Source organism: Megachile rotundata, chromosome 1 (genome assembly GCF_050947335.1).
Source record: "Megachile rotundata isolate GNS110a chromosome 1, iyMegRotu1, whole genome shotgun sequence".
Taxonomy (NCBI): Eukaryota; Metazoa; Arthropoda; class Insecta; order Hymenoptera; family Megachilidae; genus Megachile; species Megachile rotundata.
In genome coordinates, this window is record NC_134983.1 from 6,919,176 (window position 1) to 6,944,647 (window position 25,472).

The window sequence follows — 25,472 nt, forward strand, 5'->3', positions numbered from 1 at the left end:
CCGTCCCTGTATATACGTAGGAGTAAAGCGACTTCTGCGAACGCACTGACCGGATAAACTGCGCTCGCGCGCTTTTCTTGCTCGTTCTTCAAACGTACACTCGCAAACCTGTTGGATGCTGGCACCTCTAATGCACTCCACGTCATTTCCAATAAACGTTACGGACTATTTCCCGATTGAAAAACATCCTATAAAGTACTTCGGTGCTAAATTCAGATTTTACTGTAACGTTTGCAAACTATAATTGTTAACACCGTGTATTATGTTCTTATCGATAAATTCAGAATACAATTTGAGAAACGAGGAGATATGTTAATTTTATTTAAATTTTATGTTATATATTTCACATTGCAATCGGAAATTAGCCACTTAACTGACGTGTGTAAAACTTTACTTTTGTGTAATATAAAATTTGTGAAAATTATAATTGTTCCTTATTTTTGACAAATTTTTCTTAACTTACTTTGAAAAGATTGTTTATTTAACTATCTTACACAGAAGTTTAATTTAGTTGTTTTACACAGAAGTTTATTTAAAAAATAATTGTTGTAAGAGAAATTTTAAAAGTCATGATGTAGTATGATTTTAATAAAATAATTTAATATTTTAGATATTTTAACCAAGAAAATCTGCATTTTGAATAACTTATATGAATGATGAAAATTTTATGGAAACACTAACGACAATTGTAGTTGTGGAAGTTTCCCGCCAATTGTGAATATTATATTGTGTAATAAAAGTAAACTTTTCAGAGGTGTAATGGATTATGTAAAAAAAGAGTACATGGAACACTGTATTGTGTTTTTAAAAAGCTAAAAGACGATCATAATAAAATCTACATTCGCCATAAGATTCCAATTTTTTCCTTGAACTAAGACATTCTAATGTTTAATATTATATATTATAAATACTTCATACATAAAGCCTTTAATTCCAAGTATAAAGTATTTCTGTCCATTTAATCTGAAGATACAACTCTAAAACAAGTTACCATTCATTTATTTTCAGTGTAAACTACCCTTGCCTCAAGGCTAAAATGTTTCAACACCTTAAATCATAAATTCCCATACAATAGAATTTTTAATTTCAAATCTTCAGCATTCAAATCCACTTACTTTAGAAACACTTACTTTTACTCCACTTACTTTAAATTTGTTAGAAAAATAACAAATTTAAACATTTCACGATCTTTGGATAAAAAAAAGAGAAAAGGTCAAATTTTTATCAATTACCCCACTTTCCCTTATTACAGGTAGGAAAGTGATAACCTTTATTTTGCATGCGTCCTTTATTTTACATTTCTACAGTATAAAAAATGTCGACGAGAAGAATTTTTGACAGCAACGTTGAACTGACGCGATCGACGAATCAAGCACCTGACTCGGAGAATGCACTTACGTTTGTCCTGCGCATGCGTTCTCGCTGGTCCTGCGCATGCGCACTCGCTGGTCCTGCGTGATGATGCGCACTCGCGAGCGAAAAGCTTAGTAGATCGAGTCAGTATTGGACGGGCACTCTGCGGTGTCACGTGCGCCGTCTTTTCGATTTGCCCGTTCGACGGTTGATCCGTTCGACGCGCGAAAATTGTCGACGAAACGAAAAACGAAAAAGCCACACGGTGAAACGAGCGGTGCGTCATCGCCAATATTGGATTACCCTTTCTCGCGAGGTAAGTCTTCGTTCACAATACAAGTATAATTTGAGATGAAACCAAATTTGAGAGATTCGATGCGATAACTCAAGGTTATTGTTACGTTTTGAAAGTGAACGTAGAATTAAATAGAAACCGACGTATCTGTATGTGTCAATTGAAGGTAAACGAAGGAAGTTATATTTTTTTTATAGGTATGAAATGAATATCATTTGCATACAATCAAAAATTCTTTGATAATTTTATACTTTGTTGGCACTGGCAACTGACATTGGAGCTCGAGGTAATGCATAATTAATATTGTAAAAGTATTCTTTAAGAGGTAATAAATCGTGGCTATAAATTGATATCCTTGGAAGAACACAGTCGAGGCTATTATAGATTATAATTAATGTACTGTGAAAGGTATTTTACTAATTGCTGTATCAGTAACCGAGAAAATTTAATAACGTTACATGTCAAACTAATTAGGTATTAATCAATCAATTAAATATTTAAACTAAGCAAGTATTAATTTTTTTATATGCAGATTATTGCTCGAATTTCTTAAATTAGAAATTAACAGGGACGTGTTATGTGTATATTTACTTGTTATTTAGAAATATGAAATTTTATGTAAAATTGTGTACGTAAATGATTATAAGTGACTCGTAGATTATTACCTGATGGGAACATAAAAGAGGTGGAAACTCAGATTCTACTATAAATGTAATTAGCTGCTGACAGCTGTCAATCATTCAATCACGACATGCTTTCCTGCATAAAGTCGTGGAATTGTATTTACTACATGAATTATATTAATGAAATATTAGAATAAAATGAGACGTAAACATTTTGTTGATAGTCTTTTAATTCTCTGTTACATCATTTAGGAACGTAGCAAAATATACAAAACGAAAAAAGTATCTACTGCTGTTTTAATGTATAGGAATTCGATAGGAAAATGGTATTTCTTGATGTTGTATAATCAATAAAATTTGAGTATTTTATAAAATATTAGAAAAAATAAATATCAGACGATAGTATCGTGATTAATAATATTATTCATAATTTTGTAAAATAAATAAAATGTTATTTATACGTTTTCCATAAAAAGCTTAGTGCATGTAAAATATCACAAAAAACGTAAAGTTAATAAACAGTACAAATTTCAAACTCGTAAAATTTAATTTGCAATAAAAATCAATCGTTGCAAAAATTTCTTGAAATACAAAAATAAAAATTCAGTGACAAAGATTAAGAAATGGATTGTTTATTGCAATTTTGTTTACGCACGGACTGTCACACTTTAAACAATGAACATGAAAGTACTGTGTCATTTAAATTGCAAAATATGCAGTTCTTTTCATTTTCAAATGAAATCTTTCTCAACGACATTGACGTGAGATTCATTCGTATCGCAGTCATTCATGATATGTTGATAGTAAATATTTTACACGAGTTATCTTCATTGATTTACTCAAACAGTTACATATTATAAATTATATTATTTCATAATTTCATCCGAATGAACTATTAATACATCAGAAAAATAATACCGTGAAGATTTTTTCTATTTAATTCTTTTTAATTAATTTTTTTTGTTCTAATAACAAATATTAATTGTAATCTACATGTTAACGAAAGTTTCATTAATTGATTCTGTCACAAAGCTTTTTTGATATAAATACTTTTCTTCATAATACAGTTCTAACGTTAATCGATAAATATCAAATACAAAAATTCTTAATTAACCTGCTTACTTAAATAGATATTAAGATAATAAAAAAAAACAACAAATTTCTTTTTTTATAACGTTTCACCAATTTTGTGGGTATAATATTAAATACATAATTTACATCACCCTTACTTACAATTTGTTCATTCAGTTGTGGTATCAATTTTATATAACAAATTAAAAAGTATATTTAGATAAAACTTAAAAATAATGTTATTTTAAAAATGAAGTTATTTAAAATAATAGTTATTTTAAAAATAATGTAAGTCGTGGTTATAATGCAAAAGAAGCGTTACATAGCTGTTATATAAAATATATAAAATATACATATAAATTACAACGTGTACCGAGTTGCCAGAAGTGAATAAAAAAACCTGAATAAACTAAAAATTCTTCACTCTCAAGAATTAAACTCATCCTCTTCAGAGCCACCCTGTATTGCTTCCAGTTAGTTAAGTCTACATTTACGAAGAATTGCTACAAACACAGTAGCGGTACCGTGCAGCAATTAATCTTGGTGCATTGAAAAACTCTCGACGCGTTTGAGAGGCTGCTCGAACAGTGGTCTTCGTTATATGAGTCTCTCAGAAGCCAAACCAATCAACTTCGTGAGCTAAAAAGCATTAAAATTGTTTCTTGAAATTTATTTTAACCTATTAACCTGGAAAAACTCGTCATTCGGGCAAAAACGCGTGTAATTCAATCATATGCATTCTTTCCTAACAAGAAGCTCGAAGAAAGTAAAGGTGATATGAATTTAATCATTAATTAGAGTAAGTTGATTATTTAATAGTGAGTAAGTTGATTATTTAACTAATTGTATTTTTAATTATAAATGTTATGTTATTGTAACATATTGAAATAGTAAATGAAAGTGTTTTCAATCTTCCACGGTGATCAACATGACGGTCTCTGAGGCTTTGCGTTAAAAAGATCAGAGAACCTGAAAAGAATAGTTCTATTTTAGAAATTAATTACGAATATGTGGTATGAGTTATAATTTAACCAATTATATATTTATGAACCTCATGTTATTGCAACGTAAACAAATTTTTTACGATGATCACATGAATATGGCAGTCTCCGAGGCCGTCAGGTGTTATGGAACAAAGACTCCATTTTGGTGTATGAAGGTTAAAAATGTTACAATGTATTTTTAACTAACATTGAGAACATTCTAATATATTTTAGTATGATTAAGAGTAAAACGATTACTAATCACTGAATAAGTTTTTTACTTTGCAATTTTGTTGTTTATTATTTACGTTAATAGCAATATTCTTTATACTAACTTTTTGTTTTTAAGTGCATGATTACTTTTATCGCATACATCATTTACAAAATTAACTTATATTTACTCATCTGTTATAACACGTTGTGAGATATAAGATTTTTATTGAGAAATGATGAATTTAACAGGTTTGTAAAATATGTGTACAAACATACAAATATTTCTGTAAATGTTTATTATAATATATTTATTTACGTTATTATGTAAGTAGTTGAAGCATTACGTATATTATGTACATTATGTACGTTAGTTGAAATATTATTTGTATGTTCTTTGTATGTAAATATACAATATATTATTTATATGCAAAATACAACAAACGTATACATAATTTATTTATTGATGTATAAATACAGAAATATTATTCATACGTATAAACACAAATATTTATGATTAATATATTTATATATAAAAAAAATTAAATGTGTAGATTTCGCATTGTAATACAACGTACAAACGAAAACAAAAGTACAAGTGAACATATGCATAGAAAGTGATCAGTTTGGCTTCTGAGAAACATGATAAATTGTTCGTTTCACGTTTCGTTTACAAAAGCGCTGAGGAAACGCAAAGAAATATTGACGAGAATTCAATTCAGGCTGTTTAAAAACGGCAAATGGCACAAAAGCGAACGCGACAAATTTTGAGCGCCGTGAAAGACGAGTCGCGCTTATTTTGCAACTGTGACTCATTGCGTTTTCAATTCGGCGCTGTGCTTCTGTGTGATGTTTTTCGTGTTTGCTTTCTACATTTAAAACACACCGTGAAAGCATCCCAACTTTCTGATAGTTTTATGTCCTGTTTTGAACATGAATGCCATGCATGGCGGCATTCTTCACAAAGATGTCCAACTGCAATAAATATTTTGAGGAAAACACTTTCTTATAGGTGAAAAAGTACAGATTATTTTTACGAAAAAGAAGCAGCAATTATGAACAAAATACAATGGAAGAAATAAACAAATATATATTAACATATTTAGATATTTATTATATATGTGTAATATACCGACATAGTTATCAAATATTTGTATATTGTCAGCAATATTTAATATATTGCTTAGTATATACATTGCATATACTTAATATATATCTATGTACACGTATTACATATTTACATACGTTAAATATTATAATTCATACATGTGACACGAAGATATTAAACATAAATAGAATATAATGTTAAGTTTAGAGTAAGTTTGGAACAAATTTATGTAACATTTTCAATTACATTACTGATAATGGAGTTAAACGTCGAAAAAATTCTTCTGACGAATTTTTTTCATCTACTTAACCTTATTAACATTGAATTAATGGTTGTAATCATAGATATCTTGCAATACCTTTTGAACCGATTTTTGTAGTTTTGTCAAAGGGATCATTTGAGAGAAATAAAAGAAACTTGAAATTATTATTGAAAATATTTCTTATAATTATTTATTGTGTTATCGTAAATGAAATTCATGTTGCGTACGAAAATACGCATTAGATATTATAATTAAATTTATAAACTAGTAGTTGTCATTCATAGACTGCTTTGCAGTAGTAACAATCGTAATTTCAAGAACATTTACACTTTCGTAACATTTGTTGTTGGTTGAGTAACATGTTTGATAAAAGTGCCAGGAATCATATCATTCACTGATTCTGGATATTTTGCAACATCGTTTCATTCGACCTGTCGATATACATATCTCAAAAAATTGAGAACTGTGTCCACAATAATTTAGACTAAAGTATGGACTTGCAGAAAAAATAAGTAGCTTGACTATCACCTTCAAATTTTATTTCATTTTTAATACACAGAATTATTCAAAATTAAATGCATTCAGAACTTCTTCGTTTATTATAATTCGTTTTAAATAAAGTCATAAATTCCAAAACATGGTTTTTACAAAAAAATAAAACACAAAAAGAAATATCAGAAAATGTTAATAGAAATTGATCCCTCAGCAACAATTTATCTCTGAGAATTTTGAGAAATATTTCACACATATTTTTGTATCTAAATTTAAAAAGTGAAAGAAAGTTTGAAAGATTTGAAATAATTAACGAAGTGATTGAATTATATGAAAAGTTACAAGAGAAGCGAATGCCAATTGTTACGCGTAATCCGGTAAGCAGATGATGGCGGATGACTGGGCGGAAGGTCAAATCCTACTTTACATCTTCGTATATGTTTAATCCTCGTTAGGTGCGTTTCAGAGAACATTCGTTGTTAGAACGAATCATTATATCTTGAGTAACACTTGAATCCAAGAAAAACTGTGACACTGAAATCCTGTCGCTTCATTGGATGTTCTTTATGCTTCGCTGACCAACGCTCGTAAAAAACAAGACAGTAAAAAAATAAATGCAAAATTTTTCCTTAAACTCTTTCTTCATCGTTTACCTATATATCTTTACTAATTTTAAATCTGACCTAACAATTTTAAAATTGACCTAAATAATTAAATTGAATATTTACTTTTTATTTACAACTGATTTTAATGTACAATTATTTACAATTGACTTGATTTACAACTTATTTACTTATTTTTATTTGTATGAATACAAAATGTTCAGTGTGTTATGTTATGTAACACATTTACAACAAAATACAACGTAGGCTTAATAACTCATTACAAATTCATGTTTGACAAAAAACAAAGTTATAGTATTACGTGCAGAATGTAAATAATCGTAGTTAAAATGTATGTTTACGGACAATTAATTTTTATGACGTACCGCCAAGGTTGATACGCATTAAACATTATGAGTGCTCGACAATCTGATAAGTATGTCATTGCATATATTAAATACAAAATATGAAAGGAGACGTAGAAATAATGCGTAATTTTTCAATATCGTGAAAAAGAGGACGGCAGGTAACGAAAGCAAGCACAAAAATAGGCATTACGCCAAAAACATACCGGTTTACTGTTTATAAAGCCTCCCACTATCGGGCAGTGTTCCAAAAATGAACACAGTTTCGCCAATTTATTTTTCCTGTAAGTATAACGTTTCCTGCGATATCTGTTCCTATAAATCCCGATGGGTTAGTGATCAGTCATGTTTATAAATCTTGAAAACGCTTATATCATACTCGAGAAAAGTTTTATATGCACGATAAACCTTGATAAAATTTTTATGAACAATTGTACAACATTTTTTTAAATATTACCAACAAGGTGGGAGAAAAATTATTAATTATAAATTAGAAAATTATGTAAATATAATTTATAAAATATTTATTAACAAATTTTTTAAATTGGCACAAGTATGTAGAAATTCTATGTATGTACATTTACATTAACATTTCATTTCTGTTCATTCTTTTAAGATTATACATATATTAGTAAAAATAATTTTACTGGATAAATATATTTTAATATAAATTCTTATTAGATAAATATTGTTTTATATTTGAACAGTAGTTTTATGAAAAACAGTAATTATTCATAAATTATTTATATAAATAATTTAGTGTAATTACTGCATACACTAAAGAGCTTTTACTTTCAAAGAAAACTAGGTTCATTCTAGTAATATTTAAATTATTTGTATTTGTAAACACTCTTGCGTATACTTATATTTATGAACATGTTATTATATTGACTGTCAAAAAATAAAAAATTACAAAATAATAAACAGCAGCATTGAACTATAAAATATACATAAACATTTAATTGTCCAATTATATCAGCAAAGGTTACGTCCACTGCTTCAGTCGTTTGAACAAAGAAATTCTTGGATTTTCGCGTAAACATGAGGATTAGTAGGAAGAGGAAGATTTATTAGTAACAAACGTAGCTAACAGATTTTCTCCATGGCTGTTTTCACCGATCACTTTCGTAAAAGTTTGTCTGAGTTATATTTGTACGAGTTAAACAAAGAACGGTAGATCAGTCACAGGAGAAAAAAGGGGAAAATAGAATGAAACCGTGGGCGCCAGTTGGCCGGGGACTATTGCCACCCACGCGATGTCAAATGTCGCTTTAAATTTACACCAGCTGGCCTATGCTTCCTTTTCGATCCCCCTGAATCGTGTTTCTCGCGAATTGGAACAATAATTTTATTTACATAAGGCTTATACGCAGAAAAATTGAAAATAATGTGTTCTGGTGTAATTCATTGGTAGTTCGAAAGATGGACCCGCCATTTTGTATTACGGAGAGATAAACTGCACAGTCAATTACTAAACTTATTGAATATTAAATTTATGAAAGTTATTAAGCTCGTTAAATTTATTAGATATTAAACTTATTAAACATAAAGCTTATTAAACTATATTAAACCAAAGATGGACCCGCCATTTTATATTATGGAGAGATAAACTATACAATCAGTTACTAAACTTTTAAGTATTAAACTTATGAAACTTACTAAGCTCATTAAACTTATTAGATATTAAACTTATTAAACAATAAGCTTGTTAAACTATATTAAACCGTAAATTGAAACAACATAAATACTTTTGCAACACGTTTATGTCATCAAATCAGACTTTCTACTGTTCTGAAAATTATACAGCGACTTAGTATAGTAAAAACCTAGTACACTTCTTTACGAATAAACGTAAATATATAAATAAAATTTATGATCACTTTGTAATGTTTTTCTCGCAAATATTTTTACTGTTTTCACGCAAAAAGGAAATAAAACGGAACCAACGATCGAGCGGACTCGAGTAGACTGTTGCTAATCTTAGAATCAAATCAACCGGTCATCATCATTTTGATTGGTACAAAGGCCTTGAACGACAATGCACAATGTCACTACCACTATGACAGTCCATTAAGGATCTGACATGAAAGGTCATGGTATATGCAATATCGGTTTAACTGCATGCCTTATAATGTCCAGTCACACATTATTGTACCATGAGATGAGTCACATCCATGGAATAATTAAATTTTAATGAAAATTGCAGATGTGATTTCTGGAATTAGAAACTTTTGAGGAACATTTATGTACAATGTTTCGAATATTTTTCTACGTTATAGTGTTTGAAAAATTATTTTTTATTGCACTGTGTTGTAAGGGTGTGATATGACAATTTTGTACTTTGTCAAACATATAAATGAGTTATGCATTTAATTACTAGAGATGTTATTAAGGATGTTTGTTATCGTTTGAAATTACAAAATTTTTATTTTATTTTTTGCATACCATTGCGAATTGCACAATGTAGTTATATGTATAATGTACATTATACATACACATTATATGTATAATGTAGTATATTACATTATTTGTTAATTCATGTAAGTTGTAATACTTATTTAATTTTTTGTATCTGCAATATTCCATCTTTCATTTCTAAATTAAAATTTCATTATTTATAAAATTTCTATCTTTCCGTGTTATAAATTAATATCACGCATGTTATTGTACGCATATATACATATATGTGTAGAAAATAATCAACAAAATTTTTGAACATACTGAAAATTGAATTAAAATTTGACAAAAGTTTCTGTATTTTAGTGACACACAAAAAGCTTTCTGAAGCTCTTTAAAAGTCCCCATTCTTGAAACTCTATTAATTCTAATAATGAGATAGGATTTCACACGATTTGAAGTAAGTAATTAATAAATTGATACCTTGATGAAAATTATTTTTAATTTTAACACAACTGTCCTGGGTGCAATAATAGTATAAAACAGAAAATAAACTCAATGCATAATAGAAATCGTTATTGAATCTTCTTATTGTATTAAAATCGAAATCTGAAAGATTATAAACTTTTAAATCAATATTGTTTAAATACAATCTTAACGTTACTCATACTTGAACTTCATAAAAGGAACACTAATCACTGCTGACAAAATCGTTTGGGTATGAAATGATTTGCATACTATGCCATATAATTATATACACGTATTTTAAATTAGCATACTTGTGTGTCTTTAACAATTTAAATAACGCGCCTTGATAACGACAATAAACAATAAAACTGTAAAACAGTTTGAACGCTAAAATACACACTCAATAATTTAAGAAATTCCTAAAAATTTATTAGGGGTACCGAAAAATAATCAAAATTTTGTTTGCTGGCGAAAAATATTTATTTATTAAAGAAATCTTAAATCAACAAAATAATTTCCATCACTTTCTAACGCTTTTTGCCAGCGTAAAGGCAATTGTTTCCTTCTTAAAAAAAGTCCTTCGATTTTTTATAGAAAAATTTTGAAATCATCGAAGAAATTTTGATTACTTTTCGGTACCCCTAATATGTATGTGTTTCTTTCAAACATATGAAAGGATTATTTTAAATACACTTATTTGTGTGTCATTATTTAATTCTTTTAATAATATAGCATTCTTTAAAGCATATTTTGTTCTATTCTCTGCTATTCCACCGTTTTCAAATTTTTTAATAATATATTGCATTATTATAAAAATTCTTGAAGACAGTATTCTCAATTCTAAGTTTCATTTTTTATCCTTCCAGCAAGAAATTAGAAATTCCTTAACATGTAAGCTCGTTTCTTCCTTTATTTACTATAATGTCGCATTTTTATAGTATATCACTTCACTGAAGGATATTAATTCACTATTTTTTTACTACATTTGATGTTTTGTAGCATTTAATAGTATTTTACGTTTTGTAGCATAATAAGATTAAAAAAATTGAAACAAATGAGATTAGAATATCTATCTATAAGAAAAGAGGGTTCCTCTTCTTATAATTTATTAGCTACACCAATAGTTGTACATCAAACTAGATGAACCACTATATCTAATTAATCCTTGATTCTTGTAGGTTTTGTAAGTTTATAGGCACATAAAATAGGTACATTTTTGTGGGTTTCTCTTAAACAACCTCCTTCCAGAACATAAATAACATATTCACAAATGCACAATAAACTAAATCCATTTATCTACTTATTTCATCCAAACAAGCTACATGTTCCAATAACTTTATGATCCACCAAATTTTTCAAATTTTCAAATAAACTAAATTCATTTATCTACTTATTTCACCCAAACAAGCTACATGTTCCAATAACTTTATGATCCACCAAATTTTTCAAATTTTCAAATAAACTAAATTCATTTATCTACTTATTTCACCCAAACAAACTACATGTTCCAATAACTTTATGATCCACCAAATTTTTCAAATTTTCAAATAAACTAAATTCATTTATCTACTTATTTCACCCAAACAAGCTACATGTTCCAATAACTTTATGATCCACCAAATTTTTCAAATGCAATTTATACATCTTGATAGAAGTCCACTAATAATGTCTACAACATAAATTAAGGAAGACGTTCATCATTTTAAGGGTAATTCTACCGTTGATCATTAAAAGGGATAACGAGCAGAATCGGGAGGAATAATTAAAAAATTTGGAAGTTTAGTCACGACCTAAAAAAAAAGAAAATCTGTATGTGAATGACTTGTAAGGGGAATACAAATTCTAGAAACTGTCCGGGTATACGTTTCAAGGTTTCAGTGGCGATCATATGTGTGTCTTTTCTACAGACGATTCTCGGAAGGCCTCCTTGGCCCCTTTGCCCCATTCGCATTGATGTCTCCGCCGGAATAAAACAACCGATCGTTTGGCATTTACCAAGGAAATGCTCTCCAGATTCTCTAACCTCGCTCGAAATATCCTTGTTCGTTATTAAAGTGGTTATGCAAACAATAAATTATACGAGTAGAAAGTAGTTCCACATCGTCGTTTCACATGGCGCTTCAAGTAGACGAATAATTTTTTTTATTGTTTTTAATTATTCCCCAATTCTGTAGACGTATTTGGTACTTTCAGATGGTGAACGTGGGTTATTGTTGTCCGACGTATCCTTCGATGGATATAAATATTGAATCACATAGTTTAATATACTTAATTGTATTGATTACACTTAAGGTATTTAAATAAAAATGTTATTTAAGTGGTTATTTTACATTAGCTAGTGTATTCAAGTATTAGAAACAAAACTGTTTACGTATCTATAGTATTAGGTAACGTTACAACAAATAATAATTAGATATTATTAATTATTATTTATAGTAGTAGATATAACTTCTAACATTAAATTTGAAATACTAAAAGCAGTAAACTTGTGAAAATGACCAATTTAGAAAATGAAATAATATTTACAACAAAGCTAATTCAATTATAAAATACAAATGTGTGCAATTAATTAGTATCATTACCCTAAACATTCATTGAAATAATTCATCTTATTGTGACACACAATAATGGCTTACCCAAAATTTAAAATAGCTTTTTTTAAATCTAGATAAGAAGATACTGAAGCAGCAGATTTCGTGTATCATACGTTTTGAAAGATCAATATTTATCCTTTTATATATTCTTGTTTGCTCTCTGGTAATTTACATTCACGAATTGTAAGAACTCGCATTATTTTGTAAAATAACAGAGACCAAATTTAAAATGTTTTCAAAACCAATTGTTGTGCATTCTAAGCTGATATATTAAAATTAATGATATTAGTGTGAAAATATTATAAATACATTTTTAAGTAATGATATCATAAAAGACTTATGAGCAATAATAAAAATTGTGCTAGCATATTTAATTCAGAATTGAATGCAAAATTATAAATTAATAATTGCGTACACTCATTGATAACATCCAGTTATTAAATTAATCAAAGAATTTAAATTTGCACTTTCATTATTGTAAAATGTTTTTACAAATATTATAAACAATGTCCAAACTGAATTTTCTTAAAAACAAAGCCTTAAAAATAATTTTGTTATTTCTATTCATTCTTGCATGAAGATTATTACTTAATCCCTTATACCTTGATTTTTTTAGCACCTTATGTATGAAATAATATCTATAATATTTATAACTATTTCAAATTTGCATTCTTTAAAACAACCTCTTTATTACTGTGCTCACGTACTTCAAAATATTTTCAAAAATTGTCTATTTTGCTGAATATTTTTAAATATACTGAAAATAGGTGTATAGGAAACGAGTAAAATACAGCTTCATTTTTCTCCAAATACAAAAAATATAAATGCGTTCCGTAAGAGGAGGGGTAATAAATCTTCGTTTGCAAGTTTCTATCGAGAACGTCAAACACTACACGCGCCCACTTAGTTCGAAATGCCACCGTTCTAACCCACAACTTACTTCAGTGTCGCCGATAAACCGGCTTCAGGTGTTCACCGCGAAAGTTCCTACACCACACCTTTAGATCCAGTTCTTGATCTCTTCGAATCTGTCATATTTATAAACGTTACACTTCTATAAATAGAAATTTACTATGTTACCTATACTGAAATTTTGTTGGTGGCAGAAAACAACCATCACGAAAGCTTTCTTAGGACCAACCCTTATTTTACTTTTCAACACTTTCAAAAAAGTTTTCATATTAAATTTAAAAACGTTAGAAAAGTATACAGAGATTGCTATAAAATTAGCCTTGTGTTTAGACATTTTCGTGTTTGACTTTTCAAACCTGATTTAGGTTAACCTCCTACGGCCTAGCTTAACCTGATCTACTATAACCTAGCTTAACCTAAGTTGAGCAGATCAAGTTAAACTGTAACAGAATTGATGATACAAGATTTGAAGTGGGACTAATAGGTAAAAATAAAAATTAGACGTTGCGATGTATAAACTGGCCATGTATGTATACATGTGTGCTCGAGTTCTAAAATGAAATGAGTACAGTGATGCAGAATAGTACAGTGTATAATGATACAAAGCTACATATTCACATATGTAAGCAACAGATTAAATTAATTTTTGTCAAAGAATTTGTAATATTTAAAGGAAATTCGTGACGTAATGGAACAATATTTCTTAACGAAAATAAGTTCAATATTTTAGAACAAAATGAATCTCATTCTTCTTTAACAAAACTATAAACGGAGGTGTAGAATAATAATTATTCACATATCATCTGATGCAGGTCATGTAAGAGTTACACATGACCTAATCGATTTTAATCGTTCGTTAAGAATTCCAGTAAAAAGCCTTACTTCGAGAAAGATTGAATAGTCTATTACGAGGTCACCGCATAAAGCTTACATAAGAATTAGCTTTGTTCTTAAATAAGATTTATCGAGGCTGCACTTATTTTCGCGTCGCGTCACGTAGCATTTAATTGACGCAATGATTTTACTTTGGAAATCCTAATCTTACCAATGATCGCTTCACGTAACGCTCACAGAAATAGTGTATTCGTAATTTCTGTGAATCCTTAGTATTTACAATGTATTATTAGCATTGACTGTATCAAAGATTTGAATATCTCAATTTCGAAGAAAATCGAATCAGTTATTGATTTTATTCATTCACTTCCGCTTATTGCATATTACTTTGAAATACTAATCTTGTTTACTGCATAATTACCTTATGAATTTATCTGTTCGATGATGCGTTAAAAGTCCAAGGAAAACTATTTATTTTTATAAATAAAAATATTCTTTGAATAAAAGCACGTTCAATAGAAAAGATTATTATGTAATTTAAGGAGTAACATTGTTTTTATCGTGATCCACTTTCAGTTGCTTGTGAATCATAAATAAATAGTACTTCATATTTTTCAAACATTTGAGCTAAAATGAAGATTTCAATTTGCTTGATATATGATTCTCTGTTGATTTGTCATTTCGAGTGTTACATAAGGTAATAACTCAATCACTTCCAGGCCATTACAGTAAATTGCCATTTATTTATTCTGGGAGAAAAAACAGCCATGTAAGTCTCCATGTCAGTAACAGTATGAAGCCTTCGATAAATTCTACTCACACGATTTTTTCAACAAAATTTTACTTCAGTACTGTAAAATGAACTAAATAACTGAAAGTGGAAAATCATATTCTATTCTGAGAACAGAATCGCTTCAAGGCTCTCAAGAAAACACCATTGCAAGAATTTATGCAAATCGAGGAAAACTGGATGCAAAAATCCTGCTAAAAAACACTAAGAAAAAATTATACATTAATATCAATGCCTAAAACGAAGAACAGTACTGTATTGTCAGATCTAACGTGTGTACAATGTTCAAAAATATGTTCTAAATGATTAAATTCAGAATACATTATCGTATTTCTATTTTCCTTGATTACTGCATCTTTGATAAGAAAATAAAGTTGTTTAGCGTACTTAAAAAGCCTGACCACAAATACTTTTCGTTCTAATTATATCTTGTTAGGCGTACGACCGCGTTAACGATCAAAGCGGATAAATCATTAGCGATTAAGTTGATCGCTTTAATTAAGTTTTCATTTCTTTATTAGGTCTCGTGAGGCAGGGAACTTCAAAAAGAGCGCAATGTCAGCTGCAGTGAGGGAGAGAACGACAACGCACACCAGCAGAAAGATCGTGAGTCATGGCGGTCCTATATCTGGACAGATCCAACCAGCGACCACGGCCAACAGCCTCGAAAACAACTTAGGTAAACCTTTAAATGTGCCACCAGAGGTGTAACCCTATCCTTGGATCATTCTTTCTCGACTGATCTTCCATGTATATAGTGTTTCAGAAATAAGCATGCGAACTATAACTTATTGATGTTGCAGGGTGATCAAATTATTATACTAAAAATATTCTGTATTTTATAACATTGATAGAGTTAATAACTGTTTGAGATATTCTTATTGCAATATTACATTATTTTTTGACAAAGTATTTTGTATATGAGACAAGTAGTACAGAATGTGTACATACATGAGTGTACATATATGATACGTGTATTTGAAAGCAAAATTTGAACACTTAAAGTCGTACACTGCATTATATTAATATTATAACGTTATAATTGCATATTCTTTATAACGTCGTTAATATTTCGTCACCCTTTTTTATTTAAAATCGTAAAAATACAAATTTCATAACATGATTTAAGTTGAAGTCAGAGGTTTTGTCCAATCAAGAATAGATGTTCGAAACGTTCGAAAAATGTTATCTATTAACACGTTACTATTATTATAGCTTATTAATAATATCAACTATTAACATTTTGACTGTCACATCACACATATGTGGCTTAATCTTCCATATGAATCATCTGTATTATTAAGAATTTATCCAATAACCTAATTGAAAATATTCGTATTAACTATTTGAAACTATGAATAATAAATATTGTGAGAATATTTGATAAGATTTGTTAGAAACAAAAATACAATCTAATATAATTTTCAGTGATAATAATAGTGTTATATTCGAACGACACCGAGTATAATGGCCGACTACGCATGTCTTTTGTTTTGCGTCTACCTTCTGTCTCTAGCTTTCGCAAAACGCCATCGTTGGTGCTCGTTATATTGCGTTCTAATGTTCTTTAATATAGCGTGTTCCTTATAATTCTACGATTCTATCACTCATCTTCTAAAATCCCAGCTAATAATTGTTAAACTAATTAACAGAGGTGCGACTTTTATATTTATGAGAAAAAAATGTCTCGAATATAATTTACGCATCCACTGTAAGAGGACAGAGGTTGAAGCTTAGGGTAACTACTTAGGAGTGCTGTAAGATGCTGTACTATACACTATAAAATCAGCTCTGTAAATTCAAAAAAATGTCCACTTTCCTTGTTTTTTGACGTGCTTGCCTATTTTATATATATGACAATTGTAAACAATTGAACATATGGGAAACCTTTAATTTTAACACTAAACTTACCCTATATTTTACCTACCTTTATAATTTAACAATAAACCTACCTACCATATAATGTGTACTTAATTTGAAAGTAAAAATGAAGTTAAAAAATAAACAACGAAACATAAATTAGTACACATATTTATTCTGTACCTTGATGCAAATCAATGCTGATTTCAAGAAATGTATTTTAACAAAATGTGTACCTTATAATAAGAACCTTGTGGAGCGGACATTTGACTGGTTTAGTAATTTTAGTGTTGAAAAAGTCATACATGACATGTGTGTTTCATTATTCTGTCAGAACTCATCTTCTAACGAAAAATTATAAAAATTTTGTATACAAATTCTTTAACTTTTGGTGTAAAAATAATAATTTTAATTAGCTATTGAATGAATTAGATTTTATTTAGAAATTACATGTTGTAAATGTTATCTAGTTAATTTAAAGAATTTCTTCTGTTTTAAATGAAATTGATGTTACAGAGGATGTTATAAGAAAATAATGATCAGTAATCGATAATTGATGCTGAGGGTTGCATAAGCATTTCTATCAATATGAATGACGAATGAATTATATTTAATGTAGGACAGCAAGTGACATCATCTCTGTGTATTATATTAAAATCCTATTATACTATGACCTTTCGTAAGAGTAAGATTAATGTTTAGACTAAAAAATGTATAAGATAACATAGTTATCCAGTTACTAAGATATTAATTATCAAGTGACGTCAGAGTTCTTAAAAAGATGTTAGAGTTTCTTACGCATAAACGAAAATACTACAAAGTTCACTCGCTCTTACAAATATTTTGATGAGGGCCTCAATCACAAAGTTTTGTTTTAATTTGCTTTCATTACTTGCATCATTTCATCCGATTTATATTTGCATGCAAAAATACATTAATCATTAATTATCAAGTGTAATTTGTCGATTTATAATCTTATGTGTAGTAATCTTCCATTAACATATTATTCATAAATTCATTAAGTCAAGAAATTTAAAATTCATTCGCATTATTTTACGTTGATTATAATCAGTTAAAAAAGTTTGTAACTTATGAATAAGTGTGATAAATAAATAATATTGTATTTTATTTAGAAAAATGGAATAACATTTTTTATTATAACAAATGGTAATATAATCTGTTGCCAATCAATTAAACGAAAATGAAAGTGAATATTTTATAGAATTGAAATGATTTATTTCTAGGCAATCGTAAGAATAAAGTAGTAATAATCAATTGCTCTATCGACTGCAATAATATGTTTGCAATATATTAATCATTAATTGAACATTGCTTCATTTCAAATGTAATTTAATTTATAACGTTGAACAATAACTTTTCTTTATTAAAAATTTATGTAAACTGCAGCTAATTAGATCCTCAACAGATATTTAATTCTTCCAAGGACGCAACTTAAATTTGATTAAAACTGCAGAAATTTAAACAGAATCAATATTTGACATGATACATATACGTGTATATTCATAAAATCAATTTTCTCACAGCACATTTTAAGGAGAGATAGATAAATAAACGGAAAAACATGAAATAATATGAATATTAATTCTTCACCTCAATAAAAATTATAGATTTCGAGAAAAATTTCTTAATGTATTTTATAATGCAAAATAAAAAACTTGCAAATCATTTGGTCGATTTTAATATTAAAATTGCAAGATTCAAAATAAACAAAAGGACATATTTTATATGATTTCAGATGCTCTTCTCGAAGACTTACAAACAAGTGTCTCAAGAAGCACCACCCCAAGTCGAGGCGTCAGAACCCTTTCGCCACAAGTTGAATACCGTGTAGCTGCAAATCCCACCAAAGTGGTCTCCGAAGGCAGGTGAGTAAATATTACAATCACAAAAAATTCTTCATGAAATTAATGCAACATATTTGGAATACTACTTCCTTAAACACAAATAAAAAATTGCAGCATAGAATGAAAATCGTAAAAACCGCATAAAATAGAAAAACTGATAAACTTTCAATTTCAAACACCCAATAATAAGAAAAAACAAAAAAATACAAAATTTTGGTCTATCTGAGAAATGATATAAAGTAACAATTTTATTCGTAGATTAATAATAAATAAATTTTTATGAAAGCATATTATAAGTCTTCGAACTGACTTGCAGTAGTACAACTTCCAGAGATTCAACACATACTGTGCATGCACATTCACATATGAATAACATTAATTCTCTGCTTTCAATATTTAGCTATTTCTCGTGAAATAAACGCATCGATACGCTTACAGATATACTAAATCAACATTAATGAATTAGCAACATATAGAAATCTAAAATTTCGTGTTACATTTTGTGCTACCAAAATCGACAGGAAACTATGAAAATAATATATGAGTGACTAAATAATTTACTCCAATTTGACATATTTTTAATCAAAATAATAATTGCAATGATTTAATATTTACTGATTAATGTTTGCAAATTAATATTTACTTCTGTGATTGAGTGAAAAATGTCAAAATTACGGTTTGTGATCAAGCCGTATATTCGTTCAGAAAGTTAGCGACATAGTCAGCAATTAGCAAGTTATTCATCTCTGGTATTCGTGGTATTACAAATTAGATAACGTTAGTAGAGATTTTCAGATGGTGCGAAGTATCGAGTTATCTACAGTATTCCAAATATGAAGCGTTCTGAATATGTGCTAAATGGAAATTATAACTTTAGACCAATTTCGCCAAATCGAACAATGACGACCACCACAGAGAAATATGTGAGCAGTGGACCCAGTGGAACACCTAGTGGTATACCTGGCTTGGAATTCATCGACTCAGAATTGCAAAACGTGAGTTCATTTTTTTATTCAAATTTTTAAATCTCTAAATTTTAAGATACTCAAATTTCTAAATTTCAAAAATATGTAATCTCCAAGTTTTCATATTTCCAATTTCCATAATCTCACATGACCTAAATTCTAAAATTCTAAAATTCTAATATTTCTAAATTATTCTATACATTTCAAATTTCCAAATTCTCAAATATTTGAAATTTCCAAATGTCCAAATGCCCAAATTTTCAAATTCGCAAATTCTCAAATACTCAAACACCCAAATTTCAAATATTCAAAATTTCCAAACTCTCAAATCCTCAAATCCTCAAATTCTCAAATTCTCAAACTCTCAAATTTTCAAATCTAAAAATTTCCAAAATTCCAAATTCCCAAATCCCCAAATCCTCAAATCCCAAAATTTCCAAACTCTCAAATCCTCAAATCCTCAAATTCTCAAATTCTCAAATCTTCAAATTTTCAAACTCTCAAACATCAAATCTAAAAATTTCCAAAATTCGAAGTTCCCAAATTCCCAAATCCCCAAATCCCCAAGTCCCCAAATCCCCAAATTTCCAAACTCTCAAATCCTCAAATCCTCAAATTCTCAACTCCTCAACTCCTCAAATCCTCAAATTCTCAAATTCTCAAACTCTCAAACATCAAATCTAAAAATTTCCAAAATTCCAATTCCCCAAATCCAAAAATTTCCAGTCTTAAATTAAAAAATTTACCAATAAAAATTAAACATGCTAATTCTCCAGTAAAAAAATAACATCAAAAGAAAGGACCTCCATATTTAAAAGCCCTCAGACATTACGTTCAAACCAGACGTAATAAAAATACCCCATCTATAATAACGTAACACATAGCGTAATTTAATAACAATTACGAGAAACTAAGTGGAGCAAGATTAGTACCTGCATACATCATAACTCAAATTAATTCCTATCAAATTGAAACGTATATTAAGTACATCATAAATCATTAAAAAAGAGGACAACGCGTTTGCAAACAAATAAGTACCATGAACGAAGAAAATTGTAACACCACGTGAAATCTAAAGAAAGCAACAAGTATCGAGAAGCTAGAATTATAATTTAGAATCGAGCATCGAATTCCGTTCACAAGACTCCAGCGACAGAAACGCGCTATCATAAATCTGGCATCGTAGCATATATATCAGGCATTAGAAGATCATGCAAAGATGCAGAATAGCTGTTACGCGTAATTGCAACGTTTCTTCGCTCGTACAGGCTATAATCTAACATTTAATGAAAATGTAGATTGGTTACACGTGCAATTTACTGTGTACATCCAACGTTCTCCGGATAAACTTTCAGCCCTTCAGGTATGTTAGGACACAGTTCTGATTTGCATACGAAATAACAGCTTCGGGTATGAAAAGCAAAATCTATGAGATAAGTTATTCGTTTAGAATTCCGGTTTAACCATCTCGGAAGTTACGAAAGGCTAAAATTAACTTCGATTCCTTTTTTTAACCGAAAAGCGTTCCGCGGGATTTTAATCAACAACATGACATAAGATACGGTATACAGTTGTGCTCATAATGTTCTGCGTAATGGTGCTGCAATTAAGATGCAATTCTGAATAAATGTCTTCCATTATGCCGAGATAAAATGTGACAAAAGTCAATATTAAAATTACAATTTTGGAAACTTTTAACTAGTTCAAAAATAAATAGTTCCCAGTTCTTTGTTTCACGAATGTTGTGTGTATATAACACTGAATAAACGTGCGATTAAAATTTGGTATAGTTTTAATTTGACAAGGTTGATAAACAAAAAAGGCCTAATATTAAGCTTTCTTACTTATATAATGTTATTATACAATCACTGATATTGTAGATTTTATTTTATGATATATTTCAGTATTGTTTTAAATTATTGCTATTTTTGTTTTATGTAATTTTTCAAAACAAAACTGCTGAACTATAGTAATACAAAATTATTTAAGTTTTTCTTTTTATTATTTTGCTTTTATACATAATGTTAGATGTATCCTGTTGTATATTATCAAGCAACTGGGTTTTGCTAATATCATATCATATCACAACATTATAAGCTAAAAACACTTATTTATTTTTCCTCCAATGTTATTACAAACACTATAATATTTATTACAAACTTTACATTTTCTCATACACTGTATAATACTCTACATACACTTCTCACTTTGCATTAAAATTTTTTAAGATTTGGAATAGTTTTCAATGGTATGATTATAGAATCAGAAATGTAATATTAAAATAGTATAATATGTATTTACATTATGTTACTAAGCATACAAATATCACTTATATTTTAATTACGAAACGTTACAATGTATCTATTTACACACTTATATATTTGCAAAATTCTATGTTTGAATGAATGGATTTAAAATATTCGAAAAATGTATTAATACAATTATTTTACCAACACATTTTTAATAATTTAAGTCAATCGTAATATAAACAACTTCGATTCCTTTTTTTTAATCGAAAATTTATAAGCGTTCCGCTTAAATTTTAATCAACAACGTGACATAAGATACTCGGTATACAGTTGTGCTCATAATGTTCCCCGTAATGATGCTGCAATTAAGATGCAATTCTGAATAATTGTCTGACAGTTCCAGACAGTCGTTTATGGAACCCGTTTTCACTTATGAGAATTTAATGACCGATGTTTTATTCTTTTGTAAAATCAAGGTGAAATGGAAACATCGGAGAAAATGAACGTTGAAACGTTTGTTCATGAAATAGATGTTCATTGTTCATATAATGTAACTTTGTTCGATGTCATTCTGTTGCAAGATCGATCGCTTTTTCATTTTGTTCCAAATAATTTCACAAAAATGATTCGTGTGAAATTAGACATTTGGTTTTGGATTTGTTGCAAAAATACAATCCTTCAAACTTTGCAGTTTTTATCCATTTTTGTATAAAGTAGACTTTTACCTATTTTTATATAAGTAGACTTTCATCTATTTTTATATAAATAGACTACTTTTGTACAAAGAGATATTGTGCATCTGTGTTTATGAATTTCTACTTTTATAAAAATTGTCCGTAAATCTAGTGTTAACTTTATTTGTCAAAATTTATTATTTTATGATATATCTCTACATTCGATATACAATAGTTGAACAGACCAGATAAATTAGATATTTCTATTACGTATTTAACGCGTATACTGATTACTGTTTTACATAGCCACTTAAAGATTCATCAAGACAAATCAAGACCTAATGACAAAATATTTTGAAACTTGATTGTACTACTAATATGCTTGAAAGATTTGAAAGGTAGCACACGATTGCCTACGTAACATGGTCGTCTCGATGAAATATTCATTGGCCCTGAGTGTACAGAAATTCTACGTGATTCAAACACTGTTACCGATCCGCCAACGCATCTTGCGTACCACGTTCGTTATAATTACGGTCTTATAAGGAGAGTCGTCTAGCTACAACCCACATGTTTCGCGTTAAACGTATAGTGATTCTTCGTTTTACAGACCTACACTACCGTCCATAAGTATCCGGACACAAGCGAAATATGCATTCGCGTTGCATCAAAGTTATTCAAGTATCTGCAACAGTAACTAAAATCGATTTTTTTTTCTGCGAAGGTCAGAATACTGGAACGTTTTTCGATTGATAATTCTCGTTTGGAACTCATAGCTCGATGGAAAAGAAGCTGCAGACGAACTAAACCGAAACTGTCGAGTGCGTAGCGTTACCTCCATTCTTATCTCCATTGAAGGAACCTAAACATCTACCAACAGTTTACAAACACTTGAAACATATCGAAGAACCCCCTGAATACGTTCTGCACCATAGAAATGAAACACAGTATAAATTAAAATTTTTTTAGAATCGAAAGCGTTTCATTAGATTCACAAATTTGGACTTTGTACTTCTGGACATGAATTTTACTTTCACACTTTCATTGTATAATTTGTACTTAAAAATTAATTCTATTACGTTAAGACACCTCAAAAAAGATAATAATAATTATTACAGATGATATGATAACCCTAAATACCTTTCATGCAAATATCAACTATGTTTTATGTAACAAAACCAAGTGTCCGGGTACTTATGGACGGTAGTATACGTACAAATATGAATCACATAAGTCTCTGCAGGAATGTTTGAGTAAATATTTTTATGTAAAAAATTTGTAATAGTAATTTAATTAAAACGACCTATAAATAAAAAATGCGGGATGGAGAACGTGATCGTTACATTAAGTATAGTCCTTAGTTTTCGAAGAATATTATAAATAAATATTTTTATGTAAAATTTCCTTGTTTTTATAATAATAAATCAATTTAATTAAAACATCCTATAGGCAGAATATATAAAATAATAAACGTGTACGTTACATTACGTTTATTATTTCAGTCTTTGAAGAATATTTGAAAATAAATATTTTTACATAGAAAAATTTGTCGATGTTGGTAATAGTAAACTAATTAAAATTGAACACTCTCTAGGTATAAAATACAGCAACTTTATTAAAATATTAATATTAAACATAAATAAAAAACATTATTTCTATGAACGAAAAAAATAATTCATACACCTATGTGTTCGATAAAGATCATTATACATTCAATGCATATACAAGACTCACTGAACATAATTCATGAATCATTCGATGTTGTTCATTCATGAAAAAAGATTCATTGATTATTTATAATCTTGCTCTCACAACAAGATCTGACATTGTCAGTTTATGAATGGTAGAAACAAATTAATAAATAACTGACTTTTCATAAATCAATTTTCAGTCGTGTTTAGGAAACATTCCTCTGTTTCAGGTACAACCTGGTCAAAGTAAAACGATTGCTTATAAACAAGTGTCGTATCAATATAACAAGAATCTTGAGGGAAAACCGATCGGTAAGTTCTTTGGTTATTCACATTTATAATCTAAGGTTTTATTACTGATAGTTGCAAAGAGAGGAATTACAAAAATAATTCGTGTAATAAATGTACGATTATAGCTAATAAGAATAAGTTTCTTTTTATATTGAATATGTGGCTGGATTCGGTGTTAAATTAAGTCTTTTAGGGGCTCTAAATACTTCAAATATTTTACAAATTTGATAATTTCGAAATTTAAGAATTTCAACATTTTAGAATTTTAGAACTTTAAAATATTAGAATTTCGGAATGTAGAAATTTGGGGATTATATGATTTCAGAATTTTGGAATATTAAAACTTTAGAATTTGGGAATTTGGGAATTGGGGAATTTAGATATTTAGGAATTTGGGGATTTGGGGATTTGGGAATTTGGGAATTTAGATATTTAGGAGTTTGGCAATTTAGATATTTGTGAATTTGGGGATTTAGGAATTTGGGAATTTGGGAACTTGGGAATTGGGGAATTTAGGA

The 25,472-nt window shown here is 28.8% G+C and overlaps 1 protein-coding gene across 3 annotated transcripts in view; it reads left to right on the top strand.

Moving 5' to 3' along the window:
• Positions 1–1,485: 1,485 nt before the first annotated feature.
• LOC100883944 (uncharacterized) overlaps positions 1,486–25,472 on the top strand; it is a 32,328-nt gene continuing 8,341 nt past the window's right edge. The window contains exons 1-5 of one of the 3 annotated variants that reach the window (XM_012279381.2): positions 1,486–1,669; positions 15,881–16,038; positions 18,976–19,105; positions 19,962–20,079; positions 24,864–24,975. In XM_012279381.2, coding sequence (XP_012134771.1) covers positions 15,915–16,038; positions 18,976–19,105; positions 19,962–20,079; positions 24,864–24,975 — 484 coding nt within the window. In that variant the 5' untranslated portion in view covers positions 1,486–1,669; positions 15,881–15,914. The remainder of the gene's footprint in view (positions 1,670–15,880; positions 16,039–18,975; positions 19,106–19,961; positions 20,080–24,863; positions 24,976–25,472) is intronic. The other 2 variants (XM_003700611.3, XM_076535972.1) reach the window with 2 other exon arrangements.